The following is a 21,151-nucleotide window of genomic DNA, read 5'->3' on the forward strand; positions in this document are numbered from 1 at the left end:
TCAGAAATCCTATCCGTCAGTACCCTTTCCATTACTTTGCCTACCACCGAAGTAAGACTAACTAGCCTGTAAATCCCAGGGTTATCCCTATTCCCTTTTTTGAACAGGGGCACAACATTCGCCACTCTCCAATCCCCTGGTACCACCCCTGTTGACAGCTCACCACAGACGTAAGACTGATGGGTCTGTAATTCCCAGGGATTTCCCTATTCTCTTTCTTGAATAGGGGAACAACATTCGCCTCCCTCCAATCATCCGGTACTACTCCAGTGGAGAGTGAGGATGCAAAGATAATCGCCAATGGCGCAGCAATCCCCTCCCTCGCTTCCCGTATTAACCTTGGGTATATCCCATCTGGCCCAGGGGACTTATCTATCCTGATGCTTTTCAAAATTGCAAAATATTAACCTGTTTGAGTCTATTAACCTGGTTCACACTGTTCTCATGGGCAACAAGGTCCCTCTCTAGTGAATACTGAAGCAAAGTATTCATTTTGGGCCTCCCCATCTCCTCAAACTCTAGGCACAAGTTCCCTCCACTAGCCCTGATCGGCCCTATTCTCATTCTGATCATCCTCTTATTTCTCACATAAGTGTAGAACGCCTTGGGGTTTTCCTTAATCCATCCCACCAGGACTTTTTCATGCCCCCTTTTAGCTCTCCTCAGTCCATTTTTGAGTTCCTTCCTGGCTACCTTGGAACCCTCTAGAGCCGAGTCAGATCCTTGTTTTCTCAACCTTACGTAAGCTTCCTTCTTCCTCTTGACTAGAAGCTCCACTTGTCTTGTCATCCAAGTCTCCTTCACCTTATCATTCCTTCCTCATCTCAGTGGGACAAAACTATCCAGCACTCGCAGCAAGTGCTCCTTAAACAATCCCCACATTACTATTGTGCATTTCTCCAAGAACAATTGTTCCCACTTTATGCTCCTCAGCTCCTGTCTAATAGCAGTATAATTTCCCCTCCACCAATTAAATACCTTCCCATACTGTCTGTTCCTATCCCTCTCCATGACTATGGTAAAGGTCAAGAAGTTGTGGTCACTGTCACTGAAATGCTCTCCCACCGAGACATCTGACACCTGGCCTGGTTCGTTGCCGAGCACCAAGTCCAATATGGCCTCCCCGCTAGTCGGCCTATCTACATATTGAGTCAGGAGTCCTTCCTGTACAAAATCTGCTCCATCCAAACCATTTGCACTAAGGAGGTTCCAGTCAATATTAGGGAAGTTGAAGTCACCCATGACAACAACTCTGTTGCTTTTGCACTTTTCCAAGATCTGACGCCCAATCTCTCTGCTGCTATTGGAGGGTCTATGGAAAACTCCCAAAAAAGTAACTGCACTTTTCTTGTTTCTGACTTCCACCCATACTGACTCAGTGGACAAACCCTCCTCAACTGACCCCTTTTCTGCAGCTGTGGTGCATTCCCTAATTAACAGTGCCACTCCCCATCCTCTTTTACCTCCCTCCCTATTCTTCTGAAAACATCTAAACCCCGGAACATTTAACAACCATTCCTGCCCCTGTGAAATCCATGTCTCCGTAATGGCCACAACATCATAGTTCCAAGTACTGATCCATGCTCTAAGTTCATCTCCCTTATTCCTTTCACTCCTTGCGTTGAAATGGATGTCTGACGTATTTCCGCAACATGTCCCTTTTCAGCCGTAAAACATCGTCAATGGAATTTCTTGCAAGGGCAATGTTAAGTACAAGTTTTTTTTTAAAGAGGGAGGTTGCCAACTGATTACCATCAATTGTAAACCCATGAGCTGTGCATGTGTTCTCGATGAGCCGACTGTTGCTCCGGATGCAGGTTGGAGTCCTCCTATCCCGGGAGTGAGAAGGATCAGGAAAGGAAACCGTGTGTAGGTACACCCAGAGTGCGGTTAGGGAGGGGTTCCAGGATGTTGCCCCAGCGACGGTGAAAGAACGCCAATATATTTTCAAGTTGGAGTGGTGAGTGACCTGGAGCGGAAACTCTAGGTGGTGGGGTTCCCAGCGATCTGCTGCTCTTGTCCTTCTAGATGGTAGAGGTCGTGGGTTTGGAAGGTGCTGCCGAAGGAACTTTGGCGAGTTACTGCTGCGCAACTTGTAGATGATACACACGGCTGCCACTGGCGGTGGAGGGATTGAATGTCTGCGGAAGGGGTGCCAATCAAGCGGGGCTGTTTTGTCCTGGATGGTGTTGAACCTCTTGAGTGTTGTTGGAGCTGCACTCGTCCAGGCAAATGGAGAGTATTCCATCACACTCCTGACTTGTGCCTTGTAGATGGTGGACAGGCTTTGCGAGGTCATGAGATGAACTACTCGCTGTAGGATTCCTAGCCATTGACCTGCCCTGGTAGACATAGTACAACTATGGCGAGTCCAGTTCAGTTTCTGATCAATGGTAACCCCTCAGGATGTTGATTGTGGGAGATTCAGCAATGGTAATGCCATTGAATGTCAAGGGACGATGGTTAGATCCTCTCTTGCAGAGAGATGGTTAGATCCTCTCTGGCATTTCTGTTGCGCCAATGGAACTTATAGCCAATAGTCATTTTATAATATTGTGACTCACTACTGCGGAGGAACCTCAGGAGAGTTCACTATCCACTCTATCCACCACGGGCTAAATCTCTCGGACCAACAATATTCCATAACGTGTTAACATATTCTGACCTCAGTCTGAATGGTTATGGGATGGTATTGATGCTGGCTGCCTTTATCTGCCTGCATTTATCTTTCTGCATTGCGGACGCTGAAAGTGACGCTGCCCCTTTAAGAGGAATGACAGGATGGATTTGGGAGAGTGCAGGTGCTTCCTGTTTGTTGCTTTTTTGGGAGACTTCCATGGCGTTCCCAGTACAGGCGGACAGATAACAGGATTGGACTACTTTCCCACAGTTCTACTATCCCTCAGCAGACATTAATGGGATTCCCAGATGGTGGCGACGGACTTGTTAACTCCCTGGATGCTGCCATGGTGCCAGTTACATGCTCCCCTGTCCAAAAACAGCAGAAAAATACAATTTTAAATGATACCACAGAGTTGCTTTAATGTCTAAGTGTGAGTGTTTCACATTAATGTTGTGCTTCCACACATACACACACTCCAATCAAAAGAGAGAAAATAGTTTATGCAGAAAAAGCATGGAAAAGTGGGCTTTGTGAGGTCTGACGCAGAGTAGTGCTAACATTGGTGCAATGGGCCGAACGTCCTCCTGTGTGGCAATAGCTTGTGATTCTAAGAAAATGCAAACTGGTCCAAGTAGAATTTAAAAGGTCCCACAGCATCGTTGAATGAAGAGCAAGGCTATCTCTCGGTATCAAGGCCAATAGTTGAAATGGGGAGACCGTGGTGTAGTGGTATAATAATAATATTTAGCCGCTAGTCGCCACATTCAGGTGTCTGTTCGGGTACACAGAGGGAGAATTCAGAATGCCCCAACAAGCACGTTTTCGGGACTTGTGGGAGGAAACCGGAGCACCCGGAGGAAACCCACGCAAACGCGTGCAGATCCCGCACAGACAGTGACCCAAACCGGGAATCAAAACCAGGACCCAGGCACTGTGAACCAATAGTGCTAACCACTAAGCCACCCCCATCTTTGATTTCTTATTGGAAGACAAATGAATTGATGCATTTGCTCGCCTTCATTTCAGCTCTGCCTGCCCAGCTCAACACACCAAACCTTTGTAAACTCCGCACTGTCAAAACTTTCAAACCCTATGTGCCTTGCCAGCATTGCAGAAGCTTGTATTTTACTACACCATTCCTAAAGAATGCAATAAATTGCATTTATATAGCAGCTTTCACAGCTTTAGGACATCCTAAAGTGCAATCTCTGCAATGATTTAGGAAATTGGCAGCAACCAATTAACGTGATAATGACCCAATGACCAGCTGTCCTGATATTGTTTAATTGACAATTTTACGGGCCAGGGATTAGAGAACCCCAAAGTGTATCATGGAGTTCACCTGACCCACAACTTTTAATAGATTGTGGTATGGGGAGCACACGGCCCACTCTACAGGTGTGATACAGCAGAAATGGAAAAGTATTTTTCTTAAAGCAAAACAATGTTTATTCTATGAACTCAAGTTAACCTTTTTAAAACATACAGTGAACATCTTAGCAACCATCAATTCAAATACAACCCCCAAAGAATACAACACTAAGTAATCCTTTAAGCTTTCCTTTTAACATCCATAATACTTAAAAACATAACCTTTAACAGAAGCACATCACGTTAAAGTTACTACTGAGAGCAGTTATTAGTTTTAAATCACCAGGATCAATTTACAGTTTTTTTTTAATAAACAATTTTATTGAGGTAGTTTTTGGCTTTATAAACAGTTACAGACATCATCAGAAAGGAAGCAAAAAAAAAGGCAAAAATGTGCAAACATCCACGTACTTTCAATACTTCCATCGTACCGTATTGCACAAGCCCGCTCCCCTCCCACCCGTACTACCCGCCATATTTTCCCTCCTACTCTACTCTACCCCCCCCTCCCCCCACCCCCCTGCTGACGCTCACTCTCCCGCAAAGAAGTCAATAAATGGTTGCCACCTCCGGGTGAACCCCTGCACAGATCCCCTCAAGGCGAACTTAATTTTTTCCATCCCCAGGAAACTTGACATGTCCGCAAGCCACCACTCAGTCTTCGGGGGCTTTGAGTCCCTCCACGCCAATAATATTCGTCGCCGGGCTATCAGGGAAGCAAAGGCCAGCACATCGGCCGCTTTCTCCCCCTGGACGCCCGGGTCTTCCGAAACCCCAAAAATTGCCACCCCTGGACTCATCACCACCCTTGTTTTTAGCACCTGGGACATGACCCCCGCAAATCCCTCCCAGTACCCCCTCAGCTCGGGGCATGCCCAAACATGTGCACATGGTTCGCTGGTCCTCCCCGCGCACCTAGCGCATTTGTCCTCTATCCCGAAAAATTTGCTCATCCGAGCCACCGTCATATGGGCCCGGTGAACGACCTTAAATTGGATCAGCCCGAGCCTTGCACATGTCGCGGTCGAGTTTACCCTACTCAGGGCCTCTGCCCACAGCCCTTCCTCCATTTCCCCGCCTAGCTCCTCCTCCCATTTAAGTTTCAGTTCCTCTGTCTGGGACCCTTCCTCCCTCATGAGCACCTTATAAATACCCGAGACTCTACCCTCCCCTTCGTCCCTCCCAGAGACTATTCTGTCTAGGATCCCCATTGGCGGGAGGCGCGGGAAAGATGGGACCTGTCTACGAACAAAGTCCCGCAGCTGTAGGTATCTAAAATCATTTCCCCTTACCAACCCAAATTTCTCCTCCAAGCTCCTCAAACTCGCGAAGCTCCCTTCCAGGAACATATCACCCACCCTTCCCGCCCCTGCTCGCCGCCATACTCGGAACCCCCCATCCATACTGCCGGGGGCAAACCGATGGTTGTCGCAGATTGGCGCCCAGACAGACGCCCCCATCTCCCCCACATGCCTCCTCCACTGGCCCCATATCCGCAGGGTCGCCACCACTACCGGGCTGGTGGTGTACTTGGCCGGCGGCAGCGGTAGAGGAGCCGTGACCAGGGCTTCCAAACTGGAGCCCCTGCACGAAGCCGCCTCCACCCGCAATTTACAGTTTTTTGATTACAGAGAGAGATTCATACACCTTCTGGCTGTGACTACAGCTATCCAGCTCTGAAAATGAAACTAAAACACACTCTGCAGCAAACAGCCTAAAATGAAAGTAAAAGGTTGACAGACATCCCAACTCCACCCACACTCTGATATCACTGCAGTAATAAACACCTATTTCTTAAAGGTACACTCACTGCAGATATTTATATACACACCCATTTATAAACAACCATTTCTTAAAGGTACACTCACTACAGATATTTATATACAAACCCATTTATAAACACCTATTTCTTAAAGGTACTCTCACTACAGATATCCATATAAACACCCATTTCTTAAAGGTACACTCACTACAGATATGTATATACACAACCATTTATAAACACCTATTTCTGAAAGGTACACTCACTACAGATATTTATATATACACACATTTCTTAAAGGTACACTCACATGACAATAAAACATTGTCAACTCATCTCCACATGGAGCAAAACAGCATCGATACATTGAAGGGAAAGCTAGGTAATCACATACAGGATAGAAGGGCAGCACGGTAGCACAGTGGCTAGCACAGTAATTCACAGCTCCAGGGACCCAGGTTCGATTCACGGCTTGGGTCACTGTCTGTGGAGAGTCTGCATGTTTTCCCGGTGTCTGCGTGGGTTTCCTCCGGTTGCTCCGGTTTACTCTCACGGTCCAAAGATATGCAGGGTAGGTGGATTGGCCATGATAAATTTTCCCTTAGTGTTCAAAAAGGGTTGGTGGGGCTGTTGGGTTACGGGGTTAGGGTGGAGTGTAGGGTACTCTTTCCGAGGGGCAGTGTAGACTCGGATGGGCTGAATGGCCTCCCTTCTGCATTGTAAATTCTATGACCCTATGTTTAGCTCAGTGGGCTGGACAGCTGGTTCGCGACGCAGAGGGAGGCCAACAGTTCAGTCCCTGTAGCGGCCGGGATTATTCATGAAGGCCCTGCCTTCTCAACCTTACCCCTCGTCTGAGCTGTAGTGACCCTGAGGTTAAACCACCACCAGTCAACTCTCCCTACTCAAAGGGGAAAGCTGTCTGTGGTCATCTAGCGACTGTGGCAACTTTACTTCCGAGAAGGACATGTTGATCGGCTTAATTGAAGGAAGGTGAGGGGAGTCTTGTGTAGAACATAAAGGCTGACATGACCCAGATGGGCTGAATGGCTTGTTTCTGCGCTGAATGCCTTGAGTAATTAGGGGCAGCACGGTAGCATTGTGGATCGCACAATTGCTTCACAGCTCCAGGATCCCAGGTTCGATTCCGGGCTTGGGTCACTGTCTGTGCGGAGTCTGCACATCCTCCCCGTGTGTGCGTGGGTTTCCTCCGGGTGCTCCGGTTTCCTCCCACAGTCCAAAGGTGTGCAGGTTAGGTGGATTGGCCATGATAAATTGCCCTTAGTATCCAAAATTGCCCTTAGTGTTGGGTGGGGTTACTGAGTTATGGGGATAGGGTGGAGGTGTTGACCTTGGGTAGGGTGCTCTTTCCAAGAGCTGGTGCAGACGCGATGGGCCGAATGGCCTCCTTCTGCACTGTAAATTCTATGATAATTCTGAGCATGTGGCCATAGATTGATGAAACATCACAAACTAATACCTTACAGTATTACCTTGAAGAATTGAATAGAACTTTTACTTGTGCTTATTCAGCTTGCTCAGGAAGCTTGCCTTATGAATGTTTGATTGTCTCAGTTGTTTGAAGACTGGTTAATCCAGTGGACGGGTGTTTGAGTAGCAGAACTCCGGGTCGCTGGGCTCTATCCCCACCCCTGTATCTGGGCCCGTTCTTCTTCCAACTGCAGTTTAAAGGGCTGACCGAGAGAGCGTGCTGGAGGCAGATTTAACGGAGGCGTTCACGAGGGAACTGGATAAGGAATAGCAGCGCTATCACAGAAAGGGTGGGGTGTGGGACTAGTGAGAGTTACTGTTGCAGAGAGCTGGCCTGGGCTGAATGGAATCCTTCTGTGCTTTAGCCATTCTATGATTCTACATCAAGCACAATGGCAGACCTGGGGTTCCCCAGTCAGGTGAACTCCGGAGGTGAATGTCGAGCGGTGCTGGGGTAATAACTTAATAATCTTTATTGTCACAAGCAGGCTTACATTAACACTACAATGAAGTTACTGTGAAAATCCCCTAGTCGCCACACTCCGGCACCTGTTCGGGTACTCAGAGGGAGAATTCAGAATGCCCAATTCACCGAACAAGCACGTCTTTCAGGACTTGTGGGAGGGAACCGGAGCACCCAGAGGAAACCCACGCAGACACGGGGAGAACGTGCAGACTCCGCACAGACAGTGCAGGAACCGAACCTGGGACCCTGGAGCTGTGAAGCAACTGTGCTAACCACTGTGTTACCGTGCCATCCACTTGCTCACGGCCTTGCACGTCAATCGGCTGGACTTCAGCCCACCGGTGCGAGAATAACTGCGGAGTGGGGGGGGCGGGAGTGGGACTGAAGCGCTGACATCTTTCCAAATTCATTCTCCTGACGTTCGTGTCACTGATGAAGCTGGTGTTAATGCCCCAGCCTCGTTGTCCACGAGAGGTCGGTGGTGGTGGAGCTTCCTTCTCGAACGTCCTGCGTGTTGGAGTTTGCCATGACCCTCACAGATGATCCTTTGCTGCGAGCCCAGGAACACCTGTTTCTGCAACCAGGAGACTGGAACCCAGTGAAGCCCACCTTTTACCGGCCTTGACGATGTGAGGCTCTTCACCGGGGTTGACGGGAAGATTCATTTGTGAACTTCCAAGATGTGCCGATTATCAGAGGGAAAGTCTAAATTCCCAGTGAGAGTCCGGAACCAATCCTGTATTTTGGGAACACAAACTACTTTCCGCATGAATTGGTGAAGCCGCCTCTTTGATGCCCCACAACCTTATCATGGAGCTTTGTGTTGATAAAAATGAAGGTTCACTGAAGGATATTTGAAGAGATTTTTGAGAGATCATTCATGTGATGGTTAAAGTTGTGTGTCATTGATTTTTCAGTTGAACTTAAGTGAGGGTTTTCACGATTATTAAATGGATTTTCTGGAGTGTACATCTTCTCTATCTCACTCTCCGTTTAAGACCCTCTCTACTACTTAATCTTTATCTGTCTCTCAGTCTCTCTACTCTCCACTCTTTTTTCTGCAGCGTGTTGTTTGGTCACCCCCTGGCACTTCCTGCCAAGTGGTGGCAGCCAATTTGTGCCCAGGAATATCCCACAAATGGCAATGTGATAATGAACAGTGATGCTTATTGAGGGATATTTGTGGCCACGAACACCAGGGAGAACTCCCCCTCGCTCTTCTTAATAATACCACAGGATGTATTGTGAGCAGCTCGAGTACAGGAGCTGGGATGTCTTGCTGCAATTATACAGGGCCTTGGTACAGTGAAAAGCATTATTCTGCATACAGTCCAGACAGATCGTTCCATACATGAAAAAACATAGGACAGGCGATAAATACACAATGTAAATACATAGACACAGGCATTGGGTGAAGCATACGGAGTGTAGTACTACTCAGTGGAGACGATGTGTGGGGAGATCAGTTCAGTCCATGAGTGGGTCATTCAGAAGTCTGGTAACAGTGGGGAAGAAGCTGTTTTTTAATCTGTTAACTTTGCTTCCTGAAGTCAATGACCAGTTCTTTTAGTTTTGCTGACATTGAGGGAGAGCTTGTTGGCGTTACACCACTCCACTAGGTTCTCTATCTCCCTCCTGTACTCTGACTCATCGCTGTTTGAGATCCAACCCCAACCCACTACGGTCGTGTCATCTGCAAACTTGTAGATGGAGTTGGAGGCAAATTTTGCCAGTCGTGTGTATAGGGAATATAGTAGGTGAATGGTGGAATGGGATCAAAGGGCCGAATGGCCTCCTCCTCCTCATATTTCATGTTCGGTTCCCTGGAGTGGGACTTGAACTCCCAGCCTTCTGACTCAGATCCAAGAGTGCAGCTGATAAATTGTTTTGTCGGGAAATGTATTGTTGGGGACCAGAATTCCGGGTGGAATTTAAGGAAGCGGCAAACTGCAGAGTATTGGGAATGAATGGGAAGGAAATGGCTGACTGGGGAAGGGAGACTTCTGGGATGAGATGGGGCATACAATTCACAGGACCTGTTGTTCTCTTTGCAGGACTGCCCGCAGATTCTTCCCTCCACGGAAATCTTCATCCCGGTCGGAGTGGTCAAGCCAATCACGCTGGCTGCCAGGAATCTGCCCCAGCCCCAGTCAGGGCAACGCAGCTACGAGTGCATCTTCGACATCCAGGGCACCATGCACCGTGTGCCAGCTTTGCGCTTCAACAGCACCAGTGTCCAGTGCCAGAACACCTCGGTAAGTCAGTGGTGGGCAGCCCTGCCCAGCCCAACCTTGGGACTGTGCGTGCGTGAGTGCGAGTATCGGGTTCGGCCTGGTGTGCAGAAAGGCAAAGAAAACCCACATTTCTCATTGCCGCAAAGCGTTTGACGCAACTGAAGCATTTTCTGAAGTGATGCTACTAATGGAATGTCGTAGCTAAGCTTCCCCCCTCCCCGCAGCGATGATCTGTTTATCTTCTGAGATGTTGATTAAGGGACAAATATATTTGTTGAAATAGTGCTGTGGAATCTTTCAATGTCCACCTGCGGGATCAGTCGGGTCCCTGGTTTAAGGTATCTCAGTTGAAGACTGCACGTCCCAGCAGTGTAGCACTCTCTCCATACTGCGCCCGAAGTGTCAGCTTGGATGATATGCTGAAATATCCGGAGTATTTCAGGTCAAGTTTAAGATTACACTGGCTTGTTCTTGTGTTTCGGCCATAATTTCACTTCTTGCAGTTCGGTTTAGCTGGATGTGGTGATGTCATGAGGAGGATCGTTACTATTTCATGTGTGATTGTTTATATTTGCCCCCCCTCTTCCCCAAGATTTCATTTAAACCACTTGTAATCATCATCTTTCAACAGGACATATCATAATAATCTTTATTAGTGTCACAAGTAGACTTACATTAACGCTGCAATGAAGTTACTGTGAAAAGCCCCTAGTCGCCACATTCCGGCGCCTGTTCGGGTCACAGAGGGAGAATTCAGAATGTCCAATTCACCGAACAAGCACGCCTTTTGGGACTTGTGGGAGGAAACCGGAGCACCCGGAGGAAACCCCGGGGAGAACGTTCAGACTCCGCACACAGTGACCCAAGCCGAGAATTGAACCAGTGACCCTGGCGCTATGTGCAACAGTGCTAACCACTGTGCTACCGTGCTGCCTTCGCTTATTCCACCAATCAATGAGATCCTGGGGCTTCGTCCCTGAACTCCATCCTCATTCTGTAACGAATCAAATGTCTATCAATCTCAGCGTTGCCGTTTTGCTGAATTCCTGGGAGATGGTCAGGGTTTTGTCAGCATCTCGGCCTGGATGCTGGACACTACATACCTCCCTCATACCTGAGACAGTGAGAACCCTTTGACAGGGCCGAATTGACAGCTGTCTCAAACTAGGGGACACAATTTGAAAATAGTGTTTCCCGTTAAGGTGGAGATAAAGAGGAACGCTTCCTCTCTGAGGGTCGGAAGTCTGTTTATCAGCGGGTAGAGAGGAAAGGGGAATTGAGGTCAGAATCTGATCACCCGTGATCCAATCAATAGTGAAGCAGGTTCAAGGGGCCGAATGGCCTGCTCCTTCTCCTCCTAACTACGTTCTTTAAGGGCAGCATGGTGGCGCAGTGGTTAGCACTGCTGCCTCATGGCAGCGAGGTCCCAGGTTCGAATCCCGGCTCTGGGTCACTGTCCGTGTGGAGTTTGCACATTCTCCCCGTGTTTGCGTGGGTTTCGCCCCCACAACCCAAAGATGTGCAGGGTAGGTGGATTGGCCACACTAAATTGCCCCTTAATTGGAAAAAATGAATTGGGTATTCTAAATGAAAAAATAATTATGTTCTTTACCTGACAGCTTAGATAAGTGGCATGGCATACTTTCCTTCCTGACTCTTTATCACCGATATCTCTTTCCCCTTCTTCACCCTCTCTCTCCTCGCCATCTCTCTCTCCCGCCCTTTCTCTCCCCCTCTCTCGCGCCCCCCCCGCCTCTCTCTCTCGCCCTCTCGCCCTCCTCTCCCCCTCGCCCTCTCTCTCCCCCTCGCCCTCCCTCTCCCCTTCGCCCTCATCTCTCCCCTCGCCCTCGCTCTCTGCCCTCGCCCTCTCTCCCCCCTCGCCCCCTCTCTCCCCCACCCCTCTCTCTCCCCCACCCCTCTCTCTCACCCACACCCCTCTCTCTCCCCCCACACCCCCTCTCTCTCCCCCCTCGCCCCCTCTCTCCCCCACCCCCGCTCTCTCTCCCCCACCCCCTCTCTCTCCCCCCACACCCCCTCTCTCTCCCCACCCCCTCTCTCCCCCCCTTGCCCTCACTCTCCGCCCTCGCCCTCTCTCCCCCCTCGCCCTCTCTCTCCCCCTCGCCCTCCTCTCTCCCCCCCTCGCCCTCTCTCCCCCTCGCCCTCTCTCCCCCTCACCCTCTCTCCCCCCTCACCCTCTCTCCCCCTCCGCCCTCTCTCCCCCCTCGCCCTCTCTCCCCCTCGCCCTCTCTCTCCCCCTCGCCCTCTCTCTCTCCCCCCTCCCTCTCTCTCTCTCCCCTCACCCTCTCTCTCCCCCTCGCCCTCTCTCTCTCCCCCTCGCCCTCTCTCTCTCCCCCTCACCCTCTCTCTCCCCCCTCGCCCTCTCCCCCTCACCCTCTCCTCCCCCCACCCCCTCTCTCTCCCCCCCACCCCTCTCTCCCCCCCACCCCCTCTCTCCCCCACCCCTCTCTCCCCCCCTCGCCCTCTCTCCTCCCCCCTCGCCCTCTCTCCCCCTCGCCCTCTCTCTCCCCCTCGCACTCTCTCTCCCCCCTCTCGCCCTCTCTCCCCCTCGCCCTCTCTCTCCCCCCTCGCCCTCTCTCCCCCTCGCCCTCTCTCCCCCTCGCCCTCTCTCTCCCCCTCGCCCTCTCTCTCCCCTCGCCCTCTCTCTCCCCCTCGCCCTCTCGCTCCCCCTCGCCTCTCTCTCTGACCTCGCCCTCTCTCCCCCCTCGCCCCTCTCTCTCCCCCCACCCCCTCTCGCTCCCCCCACCCCCGCTCTCTCCCCCCACCCCCTCTCTCCCCCCACACCCCCTCTCTCTCTCCCCCCACCCCCTCTCTCCCCCCATTGCCCTCACTCTCCGCCCTCGCCCTCTCTCCCCCTCGCCCTCTCTCCCCCCCTCGCCCTCTCTCTCCCCCCCCTCGCCCTCTCTCTCCCCCCCCTCGCCCTCTCTCCCCTCGCCCTCTCTCCCCCTCGCCCTCTCTCCCCCGCGCCCTCTCTCCCCCCTCACCCTCTCTCCCCCTCACCCTCTCTCTCCCCTCGCCCTCTCTCCCCCTCGCCCTCTCTCCCCCTCGCCCTCTCTCTCCCCCTCGCCCTCTCTCCTCCCCCTCACTCTCTCTCTCCCCCTCACCCTCTCTCTCCCCCCTCGCCCTCTCTCCCCCTCACCCTCTCTCCCCCTCGCCCTCTCTCTCCCCCTCACTCTCTCTCTCCCCCCTCGCCCTCTCCCCCTCACCCTCTCTCCCCTCTCACCCCCCCCCCCTCTCTCTCCCCCCACCCCCCTCTCTCCCCCCTCGCCCTCTCTCTCCCCCCTTCGCCCCTCTATCTCCCCCCTCGCCCTCTCTCCCCCTCGCCCTCTCTCTCCCCCTCGCACTCTCTCTCCCCCCCTCGCCCTCTCTCCCCCTCGCCCTCTCTCTCCCCCCTCGCCCTCTCTCCCCCTCGCCCTCTCTCCCCCTCGCCCTCTCTCTCCCCCCTCGCACTCTCTCTCCCCCTCGCCCTCGCTCTCCCCTCCGCCCTCTCTCTCCCCCCTCGCCCTCTCTCCCCCTCGCCCCTCGTCCCTCTCCCCCTCGCCCTTCTCTCTCCCCCCTCGCCCTCTCTCCCCTCGCCCTCTCTCTCCCCCCTCGCCCTCTCTCCTCCCCCTCGCCCTCTCTCCCCCCTCGCCCCTCTCTCTCCCCCCTCGCCCTCTCTCTCCCCCTCGCCCTCTCGCTCCTCTCTCCCCCTCGCCCTCCTCTCCCTCTCCCTCTCTCCCCCCTCGCCCTCTCTCTCCCTCTCTCCCCCTCGCCCTCTCTCTCCCCCTCACCCTCTCTCTCCCCCTCGCCCTCATCCCCCTCTCTCCCCCTCACCCTCTCTCTCCCCCCACCCTCTCTCTCCCCCCTCGCCCTCTCTCTCCCCCTCACCCTCTCTCTCCCCCCTTGCCCTCTCTCTCCCCCCTCGCCTTCTCTCCCCCTCACCCTCTCTCTCCCCCCTCGCCCTCTCTCTCCCCCTCTCTCCCCCTCGCCCCCTCTCCCTCCTCCCCCTCTATCTCCCCCCTCACCCTCTCTCTCCCCCTCGCCCTCTCTCTCCCCCTCGCCCTCTCTCTCCCCTCACCCTCTCTCTCCCCCCTCGCCCTCTCTCTCCGCCCTCGCCCTCTCTCCCCCCCTCCGCCCTCTCTCTCCCCACCCGCCCTCTCTCCCCCTTCGCCCTCTCTCTCCCCCAACCCCCTCTCTCTCCCCCCCCCCCCTCTCTCTCCCCCCACCACCTCTCTCCCCCCACACCCCCTCTCTCTCCCCCTCGCCCTCTCTCTCCCGCCTCGCCCTCTCTCTCCCCCCTCGCCCTCTCCCTCCCCCTTGCCCTCTCCCCCTCAGCCCTCTCTCTCTCCCCCCTCCCCCTCTCTCTCCCCTCTCGCACTCTCTCTCCCCCTCTCGCCCTCTCTCTCCCCCCTCTCCCTCTCTCTCCCCCCTCTCTCTCTCCTCCCCCTCACCCTCTCTCTCTCCCCCTCCTCCTCTCTCTACCCTCTCGCCCTCTCTCTCCCCCTCTCCCTCTCTCTCCCCCACGCCCTCTCTCTCCCCCCCTCCCCTTCTCTTTCCCTCTCTCCCCCTCTCCCTCTCTCTCCCTCTCTCCCCCTCGCCCTCTCTCCCCCCTCCCCCTCTCTCTCCCCCTTCGCTCTCTCTCTCCCCCCCTCGCCCTCTATCTCCCCCCTCGCCCTCTCTTCCCCCCCTCGCTTTCTTTCTCCCCCTCGCCCTCTCTCTCCCCCTCGCCCTCTCTCTCCCCCCTCGCCCTCTCTCTCCCCCCTCGCCCTCTCTCTCCCCCCTCGCCCTCTCTCTCCCCCCTCGCCCTCTCTCTCCCCCCCTCGCCCTCTCTCCCCCCTCACCCTCTCTCCCCCCTCACCTTCTCTGTATTTCTCTCTCTCTCACTCTGATCCTTCCCTGCTTATCTCCCCCTTCCCCTCATCTTCCATCTCTCCCCTCCACCCTCTCTCTCCCTCTGTCTTTCTGCCTTTTCTTCTCACTCTCACATTCCAGCGGAACTGACTGGAGCCCCTTAGCCAAGATGCTGCAAGTCTGTCCCTCTGGAGACCTGTCCCAGGTCCCCCTGTCCTGTAGGATGGATGGCACTAACTTGTGAACCAATCACAAGTTGCGCAGGGTGAAATGGCGGGTCCGTGTAACATTGCCCCGGACTCTGCTTTATTCGACAAAAACAAGATGCGATTCTGAACAAGAATTCCCAGTGAGTTGGACCGACAATGGTGCAGTGTTTCCGGAAACAATCGGCTCACGAAGGAATGCATCAAGTTACTTTTTAATCAAGATAACCGGGGTTAATGATTGGATTCCTACTGTGCCCCACACTCAGTGGGGGCACTGGTTGGCATTGTCTCTGTGGGGGGAGGGGTGAGGACAGGCATTGCTCTGAGTCAACCTCTGTTCAATACAGACAGCTGATTTTGGCCATTTGCAATGAGGCACTGCCGCTTTTTCAGTAATGCCTTCGACACGTGTTAGATTGTACATTTCTTTTTCAAATAATAACCCAGTCCACGGTCGATAGACTGACGCAGTCATTTTTGTTGAGGAATGCAAACTGTCTGACCCGATCTGGACGCTCGCCCTCATTATCATACACGCCAGTTTGGAAAGTGCATATATTCATAATTGCCATTGAATTTTTCACTGAGCATTCATTGTCACTTCAGGATCCGCATTGTGTTTGAGGGTACTCTCAGTGGCACTGGGGGGGGGGGGGGGGGGGGGGGGGTGCTGGGGTCAAATCTAGATGCCGTCGACTTGATTTACATTTCCTCTGTGTAGCAGACCAACAGAAGGTGGGGTATGAAATGGATGCTGAGAACCGCGGAATTCTTACAGTGCAGAAGGAGGCCATTCGGCCCATTGAGTCTGCACCGACCCTCTGAAAGGCCCTATCCATTGATCGTTGCCGAACCTGCTCATCTTTGGACTGTGGGAGGAAATCAGAGCAGCCGGAGGAAACCCACGCAGACAGTGCAAACTCCGCACAGACAGTCACCCGAGGCTCGGAATTGAACCCGGGTAACTGGCACTGTGAGGCAGCAGTGCTAACCACTGTGTCACCCCTTGTGGGGAATCTAGAACCACGGGATATACAGTTTAAAATGGGCAGCACAGTAGCATAGTGGTTAGCACAGTTGCTTCACAGCTCCAGGGTCCCAGGTTCAATTCCCGGCTTGGGTCACTGTCTGTGCGGAGTCTGCACATCCTCCCCGTGTCTGAGTGGGTTTCCTCCGGGTGCTCCGGTTTCCTCCCACAGTCCAAAGATGTTCAGGTTAGGTGGATCGGCCATGATAAATTGCCCCTTAGTGTCCAAAAGGTTAGGTGGGGGTTCCTGGGTTACGGTGGAGGTGTGAGCTTAGGTAGGGTGTTGTTTCCAAGGGCCGGTGTAGACTCGATGGGCCGAATGGCCTCCCTCTGCACTGTAAATTCCAAGATTCTATGGTTCATCCCACTGTAGAAAGGTGGAGGGGCCAGGATTATCAAGGTTGAAGGAGTCCGCTTTTGTGTTATTTGCAGATCGATGTGAATGCTATTGACGAGCTTTCAGCCACCTGTAGCTGTTACTGGGCAGTGCAAAATAGTCCAGGCTGATAAGAATCTGGGCTCTGATCCAGCAGACGCTTGTCAGCAGCACACAGTAAGACTGGAGCACACAGCCAATTGGTACATGTGCAGAGATGCTGAAAATGTAGCCGTGCAACCTTCGCCAATGACTCCCAAAAGGAAGTCATTAGTAACGTTGGTACGGGCAGCGCCCAAAGGAATGCACAACCCACGCGGGCATCCTCTGGTGACCGGGTTCAGGACGAAAGCGGGGCAGGGTGCCATGGTCAAGGTGCCAAGCTACCCTTTCTTACGGGTGCCAGCTGGCCGGGGCTGACCAGCTGGCACTGCAGTTCAGTCAGAGGGATAGTGGGAGTTCTGCGGGTACGCCGATTCTAGCCCTGCAGCAGGTGTCATTAACCTTTGGGGGAAGGGTATGAACAATCCAGGCGGCCAGGCTCTCACAGAGCCCAGAGTCGAACTGCGTTGGCTGGGCCGCTGTGAGCAGCCGAGTGAGACTGTTGCCAGCTCAGTGTCTGGCCGGCTGGATTTCAAGGGCAGCTGGATGAATGGTGGTGTTTGGCAAGTGAATCTACCCAATCTCCTCTCCAGTCCTGAAGTACACAAGGCAATCCGTGGATAGAGTCTGCTGCCCAGTCAGCAGCCTGTGTACTGTTCTGCCTTTGCTGAATGCCAGCCCCCGACCTACCCAAACCTACGCCGCGGGGATTGACTCGTTTCCTGTTATAAGTGTCTGATTTCAGTGTCAGATGAAGAGAGGGTGGGCACCATCTTTCAGAACCTCAGGGCGTCCCAATTGTGCTCGACAACCAATGGAATATTTTTGAAGTGTCATAGGGAACATGACAGCCAGTTGATGCACAGCAAGCTCCCATTTTTTTTTTGGAAATAATTTTTATTGAAAAATTTTGAATTTATACAACAATAACGCACCATAGTAAAATACCAAAAATAACAATAATATTAACAATCATAAACATTCGCCCCACCTCCATGAACAACACAGCATTTTAACAACAACGCAAATTGACACAATATAAAGTTACAGAATAGACACTACAATAAGGAACACCCCCGGGTTGCTGCTGCTATTGACCAAGTTACCTATCTCTGAGCCAGGAAGTCCAGAAAAGGCTGCCATCGTTTATAGAACCCTTGTATTGATCCTCTCAGGGCAAATTTGACCCTTTCCAATTTTATAAATCCCGCCATGTCACTGATCCAGGTCTCCACACTTGGGGGCCTCGCATCCTTCCACTGTAGCAGAATCCTTCGTCGGGCTACTAGGGACGCAAAGGCCAGGACACCGGCCTCTTTCGCCTCCTGCACTCCCGGCTCTACCGCAACTCCAAAAACCGCGAGTCCCCACCCTGGTTTGACCCTGGATCCAACCACCCTCGACACCGTCCCCGCCACCCCCTTCCAGAATTCTTCCAGTGCTGGGCATGCCCAGAACATATGGGCGTGGTTCGCAGGACTCCCCGAACACCTGGTGCACCTGTCCTCACCCCCAAAGAACCTACTCATCCTAGTCCCGGACATGTGGGCCCGGTGCAGCACCTTAAATTGGATGAGACTAAGCCTCGCACATGAGGAGGAAGAGTTGACTCTCTCCAAGGCATCCGTCCAAGTCCCGTCCTCTATCTGCTCCCCGAGTTCCTCCTCCCATTTAGCCTTCAGCTCCTCCACTGACGACTCCTCGCAGCAAGCTCCCATAAACAGCAATGTAAGAATAACCAAATCATCATTTTGTTACTGATGGCAGTGAAGGGATAAATATTGACCAGGACACCGGGGAGAATTCCCCTTGTTCCTCGAAACCGTGGGATCCTTTATGCCCACCTGAGAGAGCAGAGAGGGCCTTGGCTACATGCCTCTTCTGGGAGGTGGCATCTCTGACCGTGCAGCACTCCCTCGGTGCAGCTCAAATCTCCCGAGTGGGGCTTCAACCTCTGACCTTCCGACTTGGAGACAGGAGTACCTGTCCACTGACAGTAAGGACAATTGGGGCAAGGGAGTGGGAAATGGCCCACTGCCATTATGGGGGTGTGGGTACTGGTCCAATGGCGATGTGTAGGGGCAACAGGCGCACTGCCATTGTGTGGGGGTCGGGTGCAGAGAGGGCGAGGGAGGGGAGAGAGGGCGAGTGGGGAGAGAGAGGACAAGGGGGAGAGGGAAGGTGAGGGGGGAGAGAAGGTGAGGGAATAGAGAGAGGGTGAGGGGAGAGAGAGGGCGAGGGAATAGAGCATGGAGGAGGGGAGAGAAAGGGTGAGGCGGAGAGAGAGGGCGAAGGGGAGAGAGAGGGAGAGGGGTAACGAGAGAGGGAGAGGGGGAGAGAGAGGGCGAGGGGGAGAGAGAGGGTCAGGGGGAGAGAGAGGGCGAGGGGTAAAGAGAGAGGGGAGAGAGGGGGGAGAGAGAGGGCGAGGGAGGGAGAGAGAGGGCGAGTGGGGAGAGAGGGGGTGAGGCGGAGAGAGAGGGTGAGGGGGGGAGGGAGGGTGAGGGGGAGAGAGAGGGTGAGGGAGGGAGAGAGGATGAGGGAGGGAGAGAGAGGGCGAGTGGGGAGAGAAGGGGTGAGGCGGAGAGAGAGGGTGAGGGGGGAGAGAGGGTGAGGGGGAGAGCGAGGGCGAGGGGTAAAGAGAGGGGGTGAGGGGGAGAGAGGGAGAGAGAGGGCGAGGGGTAACGAGAGAGGGAGAGGGGGAGAGAGAGGGTGAGGGGTAAAGAGAGAGGGGGTGAGGGGGAGAGGGGGAGAGAGAGGGCGAGGGGTAAAGAGAGAGCGAGAGGGGGAGAGAGAGGGCGAGGGGGAGAGAGAGGGTCAGGGGGAGAGAGAGGCCGAGTCGTAAAGAGAGAGGGAGAGGGGGAGAGAGAGGGCGAGGGGGAGAGAGAGGGAGAGGGGGAGAGACAGGGCGAGGGGGAGAGAGAGGGTCAGGGGGAGAGAGAGTGTCAGGGGGAGAGAGGGAGAGGGGGAGAGAGAGGGCGAGGGGGAGAGAGAGGGTCAGGGGGAGAGAGAGGGTCAGAGGGAGAGAGAGAGCGAGGGGTAAAGAGAGAGGAGAGGGAGAGGGTGAGGGGGTGGAGAGAGGGTGAGGGGTGAGAGAGGGTGAGGGAGCAGAGAGTGGATGAGGGGGAGAGAGAGAGTGAGGGAAAAGAGAGAGGATGAGGGGAGAGAGAGGGTGAGGGAAAAGAGAGAGGATGAGGGGGAGAGAGGGTGAGGGAGGAAGAGAGGGGGTGAGGGGGAGAGAGAGGGTGAGGCGGAGAGAGTGGGTGAGGGGGAGAGAGAGGGTGAGGGAGGGAGAGAGGGGGTGAGGGGGAGAGAAAGGGTGAGGCGGAGAGAGAAGGTGAGGGGGAGAGAGGGCGAGGGGGGAGAGAGAGGGTGAGGGGGGAGAGCGGGGGTGAGGGGGAGAGAGCGAGGCGGAGAGAGAGGGTGAGGGAGGGAGAGAGGGTGAGGGAGGGAGAGAGGGGGCTCCTCATTATTTATGGGATACTGAACTGATGAGCTGCATAATTGAAGCCGTTTCGATCCTGCATTGCTTTTTAAAACGTGCTTTGATTTCCATCTGCTGCCCCACTCGTGCCTCCTTATCTAAACAGGCGGCGTAAATCCTCCGATTGCATCTTTCCCTGAAGTTTGCCCTCCCCTTTCCAAGGCAGCGTGTGGGTCACGGTTGCTGCTGCCTCTGCTCACGAGGAAGCTGATTGAAGCAGATCACCGAGGATTAATCCTGTTTTACACCAGTCGGTGGCCCAGGATGGCAAGCGGGTAGCTGGATGATGGATTGCAGGCCCATTCAGTGCAGGGGAGGTCGCAGCTGCCTCCTCCTCGTCTTGGCGAGGACGTGGGGGGGGGGAGTGGGCAGTGGTGTCCATTCCCCTGCGACAATGCATTCACTGCATCCGGCCACATTGCAGTGTGGTGTGTGGCAGATTTGTCTGTTCTCCTTCGAGAAGAGGAGATTGAGAGGACATTGGATAGAGATGCTCAAAATCACGAGGGGCCTGGACACACTGGACAGGGGGAAGGATCGAGAGCCAAAGGGAACCGATTCAGGGAGAATTGCGAAAGAACCAGGGGGCGATATGAACCTTTTTTTACTTGGCGGATGCTAAGGATCTGTAATAGAACATACAGTGCCCATTCGGCCCATCGAGTCTGCACCGACCCACTTAAGCCCTCACTTGCACCCTGTCCCCGTAACCCCTCATAGCCTTTTTTGCTCACTAAGGGCAATTGGCGCACTGCCATTGTCAGCAGCTGAGCCGCTCCTGTGGAGAGCCGGGTTGGACTCGATGGGCTGAATGGGCTCCTTCTGTACCGTAACCATTCAAGATAATTCCAGGGAGGCCGAGATCGTATTCCAACGCTGTGGGAATGCCACGCTTCCGGCAGTCAAGCGGCAGGATGGTGCCCAGTTCAGACCAGTGCCTCCTGGAAATGATTCCTCGCGTCTGAAGGGGACAGAGCCTCGTCGCTTTCGAAGGGAGGTAGAGAGAAACCTACCCAGACTGAGGCAGCAGGCATCTTAAAGTCAGGGCCCAGCTGTTCAAGAGAGGAGTTGAGAAACATCCCTTCCAGTAGACATTGGTACAAGTTTGGGAAACACTCCCATATAAAATGATCGCGGAATTTTTCCGGTGTCGAAGGAGGC

At 53.8% G+C, this 21,151-nt stretch overlaps 1 protein-coding gene across 1 annotated transcript in view; it reads left to right on the forward strand.

The window, feature by feature from the left end:
• The window catches only part of LOC119973746 (plexin-A1-like), a 580,418-nt gene that overhangs the window by 352,863 nt on the left and 206,404 nt on the right, over positions 1–21,151 (forward strand). The window contains exon 10 of the mRNA XM_038812164.1: positions 9,768–9,968. Within this exon, the coding sequence (XP_038668092.1) occupies positions 9,768–9,968 (201 nt within the window). The remainder of the gene's footprint in view (positions 1–9,767; positions 9,969–21,151) is intronic.

The sequence above is a fragment of the Scyliorhinus canicula genome, chromosome 11 (genome assembly GCF_902713615.1).
Source record: "Scyliorhinus canicula chromosome 11, sScyCan1.1, whole genome shotgun sequence".
Taxonomy (NCBI): domain Eukaryota; kingdom Metazoa; phylum Chordata; class Chondrichthyes; order Carcharhiniformes; family Scyliorhinidae; genus Scyliorhinus; species Scyliorhinus canicula.